At 42.0% G+C, this 13,659-nt stretch overlaps 1 protein-coding gene across 3 annotated transcripts in view; it reads left to right on the forward strand.

Moving 5' to 3' along the window:
- The window catches only part of tmem218 (transmembrane protein 218), a 70,279-nt gene extending 57,604 nt beyond the window's left edge, over positions 1-12,675 (forward strand). Inside the window, exons 3-5 of one of the 3 annotated variants that reach the window (XR_013495580.1) lie at positions 2,502-2,607; positions 10,949-11,649; positions 12,141-12,620. Coding sequence is in view for 2 of the 3 variants with exons in the window: in XM_078198847.1 (XP_078054973.1) it covers positions 2,502-2,607; positions 10,949-11,080 (238 nt within the window). In the remaining variant the exon portion in view is untranslated. Of the gene's footprint in view, positions 1-2,501; positions 2,608-10,948 lie in introns of all 3 variants that reach the window. The other 2 variants (XM_078198847.1, XM_078198848.1) reach the window with 2 other exon arrangements.
- The last annotated feature ends 984 nt before the right edge of the window (positions 12,676-13,659 follow it).

The raw sequence follows: 13,659 nt of genomic DNA on the forward strand, positions 1-13,659 counted from the left end.
GAGGCAATGCATTTGGGAAGGACAAACAAAGCAAGGGAATCTCAATAAACAGGAGGATATTGAGAGGGGTTGAGGAAGTGAGAGACCTTGGAGTGCATGTCCTTGAAGGTGGCAGGGCAAGGTGGGTAAGGTAATCGAGAAAGCCTGTGGAATGCTTTCCTTTATTGAGCGAGATACTGAATACAAAGCAGGGATGTAATGATGGAACTAAATATAATGCTGGTATTTTGTGAACAGTTCTGGTTACCACATTACAGGAAGGAAACAATTGCTCTGGAGAGAATACAGAGGAGATTTCCAAGAATGTTCCAAGGATTGAAAATTGCTGTTGTGAGGATAGATTGGATAGGCTCGGGTTGTTTTCCTTAGAACAGAGGAGGCTAAGGGGTGACCTAATTGAGATGTATAAAATTGTGAGGGGCCTAGATAGAGTGGACAGGAAAGACTTAATCCCCTAGCTGAGGGGTCAGTTACAGGGCGCCTATATTTAAGGTGATTGGTGGAAGGATTAGAGGGGACATGAGGAAAAACATTTTCACCCAGAGGTTGTGGGCATCTGGAATTGGCTGCCAAAGTTGGTGGCTGAGACTGAAAAGCTCAACTCATTTAAAAGGTACCTGGATCTGCACCTGGAGTGCTGTAACTGCAAGGCTACAGATCAGGTACTGGATAGTGGGGTTAAAATGCAGGAGCACAGTGGTTAGCACTGCTGCTTCAGAGCGCCAGGGACCCACGGAGGGAATGGAAAAATCCCTTCCAAGAGGTCACGTCTCAAAACAAGCGGCACAAAGAGCTGAAGAGAATGGGCCAGTGATTCCCGGTTTGGGTCACTGTCTGTGTGGAGTTTTCATGTTCTCCCCGTGACTGCGTGGGTTTCCTCCGGGTGCTCCGGTTTCCTCCCACATTCTGAAAGATGTACTGGTTAGGTACATTGAACCGAACAGGCGCCGCACTGTGGCGACTAGGGGAATTTCACAGTAACTTCATTGCAGTGTGAATGTAAGCCTTTCTTGTGACTAATAAATAAATAATAAACTTTCTCTTTCTGGCTGGTGCAAACACAATGGGCTGAATGACCTCTTTCTGCACTATAATTTTGTACTTTTATAGGAGTACAGGGAGGGTGTCAGGACTGCCGCATAGTTAGCACATAGGGAGCTAGAATGAAAGGATCAAGCCATGGAACAAGGAGCATAGAAAGTGGATGTGGGTTGCCAAAATCTTGCTGCCGTTTACACCTGGGTGTACCCCTGCTGCGGGTTTCCCAGCGGCGAGGAGTGTGTTCAGTGGAAAACCCCATTGACATCAGCGGGACCGTATCATCCCATCGCCAGCGAGTAGCGCACCACCTCCCACCACCGTGAAACACGCCATGGAGGGGATGGAAAAATCCCCTCCAAGAAGTCATGTCACAAAACAAGGAGCACAGAGAGCCGAAGAGAATGGGTCAGGCCATGAAACACCAAAACAGAAAATGGGAGGCAATAGGAGAGTGTTGTCCAAAAGAAGTTTCTAACAAGTCACAGGTGTGGCCATGGCAACACAATTTAGGCCACTTACACTAAATTTCAGTGGAAAGTATAGAAACAGAAGTAATCCATTTAGCCCCTTGAACCTGTTCTGGCATGCCATGAGATCATGATTAATCTGCAACATGATTCCAGAAACCTTCCTTGTCCACATCCCTTAATACGTTTGGTTAACAAAAATCTCTCAATCACAGTTAATGTACTTAGACAATAGATGTAAATGTACTTCGCGTGTATAGTTATTTAAGTATCCACCAGTGTTTGATAGTCAAGAAATAAATCATTCACCATGATCAAAAAGTGCATGCGTACACTTTTTTTACAATTCGGCTTAACATATGCATACATACAAATATTAAAATGTACATACATGTACTTTGTAAATTGTACTGTGATAAGATTTCCTAGGCCAGTGTACATTTCTCATTTGTTATTTATCATTAAGAAACGTAGTTAATCACATCTGGATACCCAGTTAATTATATGTGCCTAGTGGTTAGTATATTGAATCAAAGCTTCATTCGAGAAGCATAAAAATAAAGATTGGGATTGAGTTGCTTAGAAAGGAGCACAGCAAGGGCAGAATGGCGCAGGTCAGGCCTATGGAAAGCACACATGCAGCAGATCTGAAGCTGGGCCGTTGTACAAAGAATGCACAGTTTGGGAGAGAGTGGGTCAAGTTAATGGATGGAGACCAGAGAGCAGACCTAAAAAAATAAAAATTGGAAAAAGTGAAACTTGTATGACTAAAGGAAGAGAAGCTTGGTCTGATGAAACTGCAATCAATTTGCAGGAACTAGTGCAGCACCAATGCAACACCAGTTTTGTTTGAGTTAAATTTATCTTTAGCTCATTGATTTTGGGGCTCCGATCCCCTTGCTGTGTCTCTGGATTGATATCCAGTACAATAAAATATTACCTGGTGTGCAATACGGATTCAATAAGAATATCTTGTGTGTTATTTTTATGCAGCTGGCTTTCGATTGTATTTGTTTTCTTCCTTGCTTTGATCATCACACTGATCCTCATCTTCTTTCCTCGAACCAAGGAAACACCTGAGCCAGTAACTAAAGATGTGGTAAGAACAGTGCTTATATGTGTTCCTTTATATTATCTTTCATAACCTGCCCCCTGAGCTTTTATTAAAAACAACGAACCATGTGCAGGCAACAGAACCTTTTCAACCCTCAGGGCAGTCACATTTTTCACATATGCAGTGCACAATGTATTGATTTCAGTGGAAGATGAAGTACTGTACCTGCAGCATGAACCCAGACAAAACTCCCAAAAGAACAAATCAAAGGTTTAACCTAAAAGCAAAGTGATTCCCTTCACTATATCACTCCCTCACTCTATCCATTTAATTTCAGTGAGTGTTTCTGGACTCCTACATATTCCTCTGAACAGAGCATCAAAGCTCACTTATTGAAGTCGCTTGAGTTGCTATGACCTCTCCTCGTCACGTTATAAATTTTGCCCGCGCACCAGAGCCTCGGATTAGGATCAGAATTTTATTGTAAACCTATCTTTTACCCTCATGTCATTTTGATCTTCCCTGATATATTTTTTATTTTGAAATTGAGAATCCCAGGTTAAAGCATGTGCTGCAGGAAAAAATGATGTGGAGATGCCGGCGTTGGAGTGGGGTGAACACAGTAAGAGTTTTAACAACACCAGGTAATACTAATGGTATTTGCTACCAAATAAACCTGTTGGACTTTAACCTGGTGTTGTTAATACTCTTACTGCAGGAAAAAGTCAAGGAACTAGGAGAGAAGAGGAGGTTGTGTTTAGGTCAAGACACTTGGCTTTTAAAAACATTTAGATTGTTGGAAGAGGGTTAGGTGGCACGAGGTCTGAAGTTCCAGAATGGAGTTGGGGACAAGCATGAGTTACAGAGGGATCCAATGCCATATGTAAATCTTGATTTCAATGTAAGTGAGGCCTAGAAAACAGAGGAATAAAAAACAACATATCTGGATCTGGGGGAGAATATTTAGAGGAGCAAAGACCACAGAAGCACTGATACAAGGAGGAGCTACGAGGAGGATTGTGTAACGAGATGTTGGAGGCTAGTATGGGAAAATGGCCCCTGCATCAGGTGAGAAATTTTCCCTTTAAACTGATTTGGACTTTGATATAAGAAAGGTATTGTAAGCATTATCTGGTTTGGCCATGTTCTCTGAGTCCTGGATGGACGTGGGATTTATTGTGCAATAGTTTTCAAACTTCTTTTCTGTGGGGTATCTAAAAATATTGACATTCCATGGGACCCACCTCACTGAAAAACTAATTTCCTTAAGACCATATCAGCTGCCCAAAAATTGTAATAATTGCAGAAAACATAGAACCATAGAAATTGTACAGCATGAAAAAAGGGGCCATTTGGCCCATCTTGTCCATGCTGACCCAACGACACCCAGGTGCATATTCTGATCCCATCTTCCTGCACATGGCCCATAGCCCTGCAACTTACAGCACTTAAGATGTAGATCCAGGTACTTTTTAAATGGGTTTAGGGTCTCTGCCTCCACCACCAACTCAGGCAGTGAATTCCAGACACCCACCACCCTCAATCTTCAATAGGTGTACAGTAATAGAACAAACATGCCAATAAATCAACTAAAAAATCCTGAAATCTGACGACCTACTGATATAATTACGATGTTGTTGGAATCGTAGTGAAAGGATCCCTGTTTGAAAATTATATTTAACAAAGTGCTTCCCAAACTATTTTTGATATGACTCTATTTTAACACTTGAAAAGTAATGTGACCCAGATGCCAATAAAAAACACAATAAAACAGCAGAGTAACATTCAGCATATAATAATTAAAGTTTGTGCATTGTAGATACATATAATTATAAAAATCTGTGTTTTAAAGTACTTATGATTTCATATACTTATTTAGGTTTCAGTTCACCACATTCCCCAGTTATGGAAGACTCAGCAAAGTCCCTCTTGTCCTGCTTCCGATCCCAGGATATCTGCACATTTGCCATGCTGTATATTACCCTCTATAAAGATATCTGCCATTAATTTTGGCCCATCACTTGGAGAAACCTGGCAGCAATTGTCTCGTGGGACTGGTAGCTTCTTTTTGGGGTTTTCAGCTGAAACAGGATGCCTGAAGCCTCCCTGTCCAGCCACTAGGTGCATCAATCTCTTCATAGGAGAGCGAGAAGGAGGGCAGGATAGGGAGGACTACGGCTTGGGCCTAAGTGCAGGGTGCATTCTGAGAAGGGGAGCTTACAACTCCATCCACTTTCTACAACCCAAATAGGGTTAGTGACCCACAGTTTGGAAAACACTGGATTTATGGTTGTTGAAGGCAAAAGCGTGAATTTGACAAGGAAGAGGAACACATATAGAAGTAACATCAGAGGTCAGAGAAGAATTTCAACAATAAATAAGACTAAGAGTGGAGGAATTAAAAGTAAAAGGTGATAGTTTTTAGTTGTATTTGTGAGAGATATGAAGAAACTGAACCTTCAAAGATTTGAACCCATTGAAGAGCTTGCAGGTGATCAAAATGTGAAGATTCAACAATTGTTCTGGGTGAGGATTGAGGTCTGTGCCTTGAGGGTGTGCAATTCAAAAGAAGCTTAAGGTTATAGAGTAGAATCACCACAAAAGATTGTGTTGAATGATGGGTGCAGGAGATCATTGACACGGAGTAGGAATAGTGTGACAGTCTGGAAGAGTCTCTGCAATGATGCAGAGTTTGAAAAATGAGTCATCAATTGCACCACAGATACAGAGCTTTTCCAAAGGGAAGATGAAGCAGGAGATCTTAAAAATGCTTTGTTGAACGAGGGTCGAAAGCATTGGAGATGTCTAAGTTGATGCCAATTGCCTAAAATCTGAGTGTACGGTTCCAGAGGCATCTCACAGAGGTAGACTGTCATGGTTGAATTGAAAAACATCCAAGTGATTGTGTTTGAGTAGCTTTTATTACAGTGATAATGTTATATTCAGCATTGCAATGCATGAGCTGAAAACAAACAAAAACAGTTGCCCAGGGAGAGAGGAATTTCTCTCCATCTGTTCTGTCTCTCTCTCCCTCTCTCTCTTTGTATAAATTATATATAAATATTTCCTATTTGTGTTGCAGAACTGCTTTCTGCTTGAAGCATTTCAGCATTATGCATTGGCTCACAGTGCTCTAGGGCCTGTTTCATTTACACTGCAGAACAAAATTAAGAGCATTAGTGTCAACTGAGGAACAGCAGTGCCTGTGCTTTCAAAAGATGATAGTGACTTCAACTTTTTTGGCCATTCTGCAGTCACTGCATCCAGCAGCATCTGCATCTGTTTATACACACTGCCAGCAGTACGAATGCCCCAGAGGAGGCTCAGAAAACCTCCACCTCACGTGGTTCTCTGCACTGATGGTCTCCACACTGTAATATTAAAGCACCTGGGACTGGCTGTAGTCATTTTCTTCAAGGGGCTGTACACACTTTCTTGGCATGTTGCAAGTTCTCCTTTGGTATTTGTGTCAATCAATAAAGGTGAAGTGTCAAAAGAAAAATATATAGGATCTTAAAAATAAAAGCCCAGTAAATGGGAATAATTTAGCCTGACTAATGCAAATTACTGGCTGGAACACCTCCTCCAGCTGATCAGATGTGAGATTTCACAAAACTGACTTTAAAATGGAACTGTGTTGTAGTGTGCTTCAACTAACTTCCACCTCTGATCAAATAATAGAATACCGTGGTACCAATTAGCAGGGCACAGGGCAGGACTTCTGCTCGCGAACCAATGAGCTATTAATATTACATGGCCCAAGCTCTGTGTACTGCTCACAGTACCAGGCCCCACTAATTGGCTCATTAAAGAATGAGGTGTGTTAAACGAGAGCCTGTCTAGTCCGCAGGAGATTTGTCTGTCGCCGAGGTGGAGTTTATTCTTCCTCGACATCATCTTCGTGTAGCAAGCCCCTTGTATTGCTGCACGAGAGCACACGGCCAAAACCTCCTGCAGAGGCAATGATTAGCATTCGTTAGCATTCTTTCTCTGGTGTTCTCTCTCTCTGCCTGTTCTGCTCTCAAATCTAATTAATATTTTAGACCACACATAAAGTTGCAGATTTGCATGCTAACATTATCTAGGAATTTCAAGTAAAGTGTTCTCTAAAATGGGGTTACGAGTGTAGCAGTGATTTTATTTGGTGAGTCACAAGTAAATGCTTATGCAGATCAGTGCTTGTCCCGTCAATCATGATCAAAATGATGCTGTTATTAGGACATGGATGATTCCATTTAAAATTTATTTCAATTCAGTTATTTCTTTTAAATTTTGGGTGGAAATTGCAGCACGACAGTGGAACTGCTGTTTTGTCACAAAATGTTTGCATATAAAAGGCCCATCCATCCAACTGATCTCATTGTTGCAGAATATTGATGCTTCTACCCCTTCCACTTTAATGCGTTTAGTGCCCTGGCCTCTTCCATCAGCTGGACAGCCTCTCCCTGTTGTTGGTCATTCTCTATGTTATATACCAGTTCTGAAAATGCTGCCTTGCACGTGAGGTTTTATGGCGGGTGAGCGTGCAAGAAGGTGGCTGTGAAGTGTAACTTGGGCACAGGTGAGGTTATTCACTTTGTTGGTTGGAATAGAAAAGCTGATTATATTTCAATGGTGAGAGACAATTAGGTGGTGCTGTTCAGAGAAATTTGGGTGTCCTTGCGCAAAAAACAAAGTGAGCATGTAGGTACAGCAAAAAATTAGGAAAGCAAATAGTATGTTGGCCTTTATTTGCAAGAGGCTTGGACTACCAAAGTGAGGAAGTCTGGCAGCAATTGGACAAGGCTAATTGAGATCATACCTAGAATACTGTGTACAGTTTTAGTCTCTGTGCCTAAGGAAGGATGTACTTTCCAAAGGAGTGCAACAATTGGCCGATACTCTCTGGAGTTTAGGCATATGGGAGATAATCTCATTGAAACAGAAGATTTTGAAGAGTTGATCCTGAGAAACTTTTTTCTTGGGTGGGGAGTCTACAGCCAGAGGCACCGACTCGGGTTAAGACCACAGCTGTTTCCGACTGAGATGAGAAATGTTTTCACACACAGGATTGTGAGTCTTCAGAATTCTCTTTTCCAGAAGGTAACAGATGGTCTGTCGTTCCACTCCATCTGACGAAGGAGCAGCGCTCCGAAAGCTAGTGGCGTTTGCTACCAAATAAACCTGTTGGACTTTAACCTGGTGTTGTTAGACTCCTTACTGTGTTTACCCCAGTCCAACGCCGGCATTTCCACATCGTGTATATGCAAGGCAGAGATTGGTACATGTTTTGGATACTCAGGGATTCAAGGGAATCAGACAGGGAGGCTAACTCGAGATTCAGCCATGGTCTTATTAAATAGCAGAAAAGACTCGCAGGGCCAAATGGCCTACTGTGCTCCTCTCTCTCCACAGCCCCAACTCCATAAATCATATGCAAGTCCCTGAGTTCATTTTACTTTTTGAGGGCGAAGTTTGTTTCTTTCATGAATTTGACATTTTATATTTTTACTTTTATCTTGTTTGAGAGTTTTTTCTGTTCTCTTCCAAAGGTGGAGAAAGTGCCACCACCATATTGACTGTGATTAGCAGAACCAGACCTTGGTTTAATATCAAATTCAAAAGACAGCCCTTAGCAATCAACTGTACTCTAGTCTCGCTGGAGATTCCTATAAGCCTTTGGTGCTGTTACACACAGGGGATCAGTTAGCTGCAGATGCCTGGTTGTTCTTCTGTTAACTGCCTTCCAAAGTACAGACATCCAGGCTTCTGACATTGTTAGCCAGTGAAAAAGTGGGTCCATGGTTTTAACATCAGATTAAGGTCCCTGTACCAGAGGATTAAATATACAGAGTCAGCCTTCCGTAACTGGATCCATATTACCAAGAGGAGTCCAGCAAGCTTACAATTACTTCAGAGCTCCAAGTATGTTAAAGAGTGAGTGCCCCCCACCCCACCCAAGACAACAGCAAAGGAACACAGCAAGTCTAAAGTCAATATAAAACAGTTTAGTTGGGATTCAAGCATACATGTGTGTTTAGGAACAGCTTTAAGCTTGCAACTAACTTTAAGTTATTATTCAAAATAACAACCACACAATTAACAAATAAACTTTATGGTTACCAGTTAACATTCTATGTGTACTTAATGTGTTTGCATAAAGATTCACTCTGCGTTAACATAGTTGTGTTACCTGTTTAATAGGTATATCTCTGGTTAACAGGTATACCTCTGGTTTAAATAAAAACTATCTGCAGGAATAGAGCACATCCTATAAGTGTTTGTTCAGGTACACTGCCCATCAGAAAATGTATCTTCCACTCCCTCAGTTGTCTATTTCATTCTTGCTTAAATTTGATGATCATTGTTTAAAATGTAATTGAACAGTTTGTGGACAGAATGCTGATAAAGATGATGTGTCTCGGCCATTCATTTCATTATTTATCAGATGTCAATATGAGAACACCATTTCAGGTGAGAACTCCTCTTGTCTTCTCCGCTGTTGATTTACACAACAGTGGTTCCATTTATTTGAGTTAAACACCAAGATAAAGGCAAAATACTGCGGATGCTGGAAACTGAAACCAAAACAAGAAATGCCGGCGGAACTTGTGTCTGACAGCATCCGTGGAGAGAGAATAGAGGCAATGTTTCGAGTCTGGGTGACCCTTCAGCAGAGCTGAGTGGGAAGGAGCATCCTGACTCAGCGTTGGCTCCATTGTCTCTTCATAGATGCTGTCAAATCTGCTGAGTTTCTCCAGCATTTTCTGATTTTGTTCCATTTATCTGAGTGTTGTGCTCTGGATTACCACTTCCCTAGTTGCCAGGAGTTTTCAGAAAGTGTGAAAAGGATTTTCCTTTGCCTCCAATTTTCTCTCGACCTCTGCCAAAAGTCTGCAGACTGAGATACTGTTCCCCAGGTTGTACTTGTTCTCTGATACCTCCAACCAGCCATTCTTTAAATGAGCCTACACGTTCGGCCTTGTTCAGCTTGCTGAGCGTGAAGGGCATCATGGACAAACAGGGATCCTTTCTTTACTTGCTGCACACACTTAGAAATATCACTAGACAACAATCAAGACCCAATGCTATCCCGGTGGTAAGATGGGCCAATACTCTGGATGTCAATGTGGGTAGGATATAGCTTCAGAGATGGTGATTCACCAAACTGCTGATTTGCAGCATACATGGGGAGAATTGGGTACATCCTTACAGTTAGCAAAGGAACACCAACGTGAAAAGCAGCCTGGGATCCTCCTGCATGTACCTTTTGGCAGCTCGTTGCAGAATGGTAATGGCATAAGACAGGAAGTCCGCTGTGCGCTTTACCCAGCTTTTGATGTTGCCACCAGAATAGATTATGTGTGAGAGTGCACTGGACTTAACAAGGTCTTGTGTTTCACTGCACATTGTCTGGCTTGCATGGTGTGGGCTGAAACTCCAGACTTATGAAGTCCCACTTTTTTTAAGTCAAAGTCACGCTTGTTTTTTCTGGAAAAAGAGTGAAACATAATCTCTTTGTGTAAGAGTCACTTGTTTTCTGTATTTTTAAAAACCACCTTTATTCAATTCAAGGGGTTTGTAATATGTTTTTCTCAAAAGTTTCTGTTTACAATAGTCTGACCTTGGAAATAGCACATTGTACAAGAAACAATCCATAATTTTGGCACATTGTCAAGATAAGTCTAATTCAGTGTTATTTCAGCATATTACTGTAGGATGTTGCAGAATCCAACTTAAATAACCCAGGTTATTTTTATTTTTTTCCTTTTCTCACCCTAAGTCTTGTACTCTTTCTCTGGTAAAATTACCGCAGGCACCATCTTCTCCTTGGATCTCCACTGTCAAGAGGAGGTGGGGTGGGGGGGAATCGCCAGGTAGCAAACGGGAGTGACAGCCCTGTTTTTCTTTCCATCTTTATCCAGGGTCATTGAGGTTATTTGTACTGCACCATCCCAGCTCAAATCAGCTAACTCAATGGGATCTGTTGATCAAAATCTGCACCCCTCTGGTCTGTGTACCTCAGGACCCATCTGCATAATGCAATGAGCAGGGAGAGCTAAACCCTTGGTTTGTACTGGGGCCAGTAATATTGCAGCAATTATGCAGCGGCTAGTTACAACCAGCATCGTTGGATGTTACATTGAAATGTCCACTTGTGATTTTTCTACTAGAATTAGTTCCCAGTTTACACTGAGAGGCTTTGAGATGGCAGCTGAGGGCTTCTCTGAAAGAGGTGAGGAGAGAGAGATGTCATCTAAGACTGGTCTCCATTCACCTGCTTGCAGTCAGATTAATTTGGTTTGATCAAATATGGAAGCAGATTACCTCTGCTTTCTCAAAAGGAGGAAAGTGTTGGAAGCTGGCACACAGATCTGATCCCTGTCCCCTTTTGCTTCTCTTTCAGATTTATGACAGTTTCTTCATTGGCCGCTATAGCCTGCTCTGCGTACTGATTGTGGCACTCCTGTTGGGCTTGATTCTACTCTTTCCCCATTATCTATTGGAACATGTGGAAGCTAAACTCATTCGAAACTGAGAAATTATCCGGCGAGCCTCTGCATTTTATGTGTGTGTATTAAAGCAACATTTGGTCGGTGCAAACCTGATGGGCAGAATGGCCTCCTTCTGCACTGAAAGGATTCTATGATTTACTCAACCTTTTGAAAAAGTTTATTTTTGTGTAATCTGTGAGGTGCAGATACTGTATTATCTGGTGGGGAATGACAGACCTGTAGTAATTTCCAAATGCAAAACCCCCACGAGTCTTTGATTACTTTTACTTTTCTATAGTTTCCCCAGGGTCTGGGAAGGAAGTCAAAAGAATTTTCCTTGATTGAAGCAGCATTTTAGTGAGGAAAATACCATCTCCAAGGTCAGGCGATCAAAATGGAGACTGATGCTAACTTAGAATCGTAGAAACTACAGCACCGAATGTGACCATTTGGCCCATGCCAATGAGTGTATGATTCAACTCCAGATTTATAGAACTAGGCTCAGCTGAATTTTGCCACCATCCTTTAATTTAGTATACTGAAGATAATGGTGCATGAAGGGCAGCCCCCTGGAGAAAATGGTAAATGGCAGCCAATCTGTGGTTATATCCAAGCTAATGGGAGAATGCTGAGGAAAGAAGAAGTATTCTTTGTTTAAACACCAGGGATGCCTTTGTTGCATTCTCATGGAAAATCCAGATTCCAAACACCCAACTCAGTTTAAATTTATTTATTTGTGTCACAAGTAGGCTTGCATTAACATTGCAATGAAGTTATTGTGAAAATCCCTCAGTTGCCACACTCCGGCGCCTGTTCAGGTACACTGAGGGCGGATTTAGCACAGCCAATACACCTAACCAGCACGTCTTCCGGACTGTGGGAGGAAACTGGAGCACCCAGAGGAAACCCACGCAGACACGGGAGAATGTGCAGACTCTGCACAGACAGTGGCCCAAGCCGGGAATCGAACCCGGGTCCCTGGCACTGTGAGGCCACAGTGCCAACCACTGTGCCACCGTAAGTGGAGGATATGTCATTGTGTACAAATAATTAGAATCTGCGAGGCATTGCTTACTGACATTGTCTCATCCTGCATTCTCCCAGAGGCACCCCCCCCCGCGCCATTAAACCTGTATAAAACTTTAGAAACACCACGGTTGCGATTACAGGGTGCAGCTTTTGGCTCCAGACAACACTGAGGGTGTTGAGGCATGAGAGGCGATCCCTCACATTCACCAGGATGCTGCCTGCTAAGTGAAATAGAAAGGAGGACCGGAAAAATGGGAACTGTTTTTTGTTAGGCCAGAGGAGATGAAGGGATTTGAGGGGTGTTGGGCGTGTTGATGTGGAGTCTGGTAGAAGTGGTTAAAATGATGATGAACCAACACGATGCTGCTCCTTTTATTTCTGTAGTTGCCTTACACAGTTGATTATTTATTTAAAACAAAACTTTGTACATTGAGAATATTTTGCATATTTTGGAAACTTATATTTTGTAGCTATTTCTTTTGAATAAACAATTTGCTTTGTAAATCTGCAGTTTAGATTTGCATAATTAAAACAATCAGTGAGTTCTGGAGAATGAAAGCACGGCCGTATATTCTAGTCTCTTTGAATTAAAAAAAAACGCATTCTACACAATTCAGCCTAAAACTCGTGATTTCATTGTGAGAGCAGCAGAATGCTTCTTATTGTTGTCCCTTTAGCCCCTATCTGTTAATTGGTATTCTTGATTAAAGAAATTGGCACTAAGTGGTGCCATACTGCCACCTACTGATAAAATCTAGGATCTATATTTGGAAAGTAAATGCAGCTTTTAGCTGTTCAACAGAAAGCATCGAAATAAGATTTAGAATATGTTTCAAAAATAAGTAGAACACATGAGGAAATACATTAAAGATGAAGGGAGATGAAGCTACATCTTGCACATAATCTATCATGCACTTTCTGTAACACCTCTGCATAATGTAAGATGTCACGCTTAAGTTAATTTATTCTCGCTAGAACAGATTTATTCTGTCATATCTGGTTAGGTATTCTCCTCATGTGATTGATTCCCACACTGAATACCCCACCCTCAGCAGACCACAGAGAGGTAAGATTGGACAGGTTTGAGTTAGGCATACAAGCAGACTGTGCCCTTTATTATTAACCATGGCTCATACCCCGATCTTCCAGCAAAATATACAGCCTGTGATACCTCTAATCCTCGGTCATGTTTTCCAGTCTTTCCCCCGACTGGTAAATGGAGTTGAAGTTCAGATTTGCCTTGAATGGTGAGAGAGGCTGAATGCCTGCCTCTCTGAGTGCCTCTTCAGTTCAGTTGGCTGGATTCTTCTGAGTCAGAAAGCTGTGACTGAAGGTGAGCATGTAATCTAGGCTGATGCTACAATGCAACTGAAGATATAGGATGTATTAAACTCACCCTGCTTGCTTGGGCACCAAAGAACCCACAACTGTTTTGAAGAAGAGCCGGAAGTTCTGCTGTCCTGACCAAAATTGTGCCTTCAACAAAAAAAAAACAGATGAACTGGGCGTTGATGGAATTGCTGTTTGCGCTATCTCGCTGTGTGCAAGATGGCAGCTGCTCCAGGTTGACTCAAAACAGCAATCACTCCATTTC

This window comes from Mustelus asterias, chromosome 27 (genome assembly GCF_964213995.1).
Source record: "Mustelus asterias chromosome 27, sMusAst1.hap1.1, whole genome shotgun sequence".
In the NCBI taxonomy this organism is placed as follows: Eukaryota; Metazoa; Chordata; class Chondrichthyes; order Carcharhiniformes; family Triakidae; genus Mustelus; species Mustelus asterias.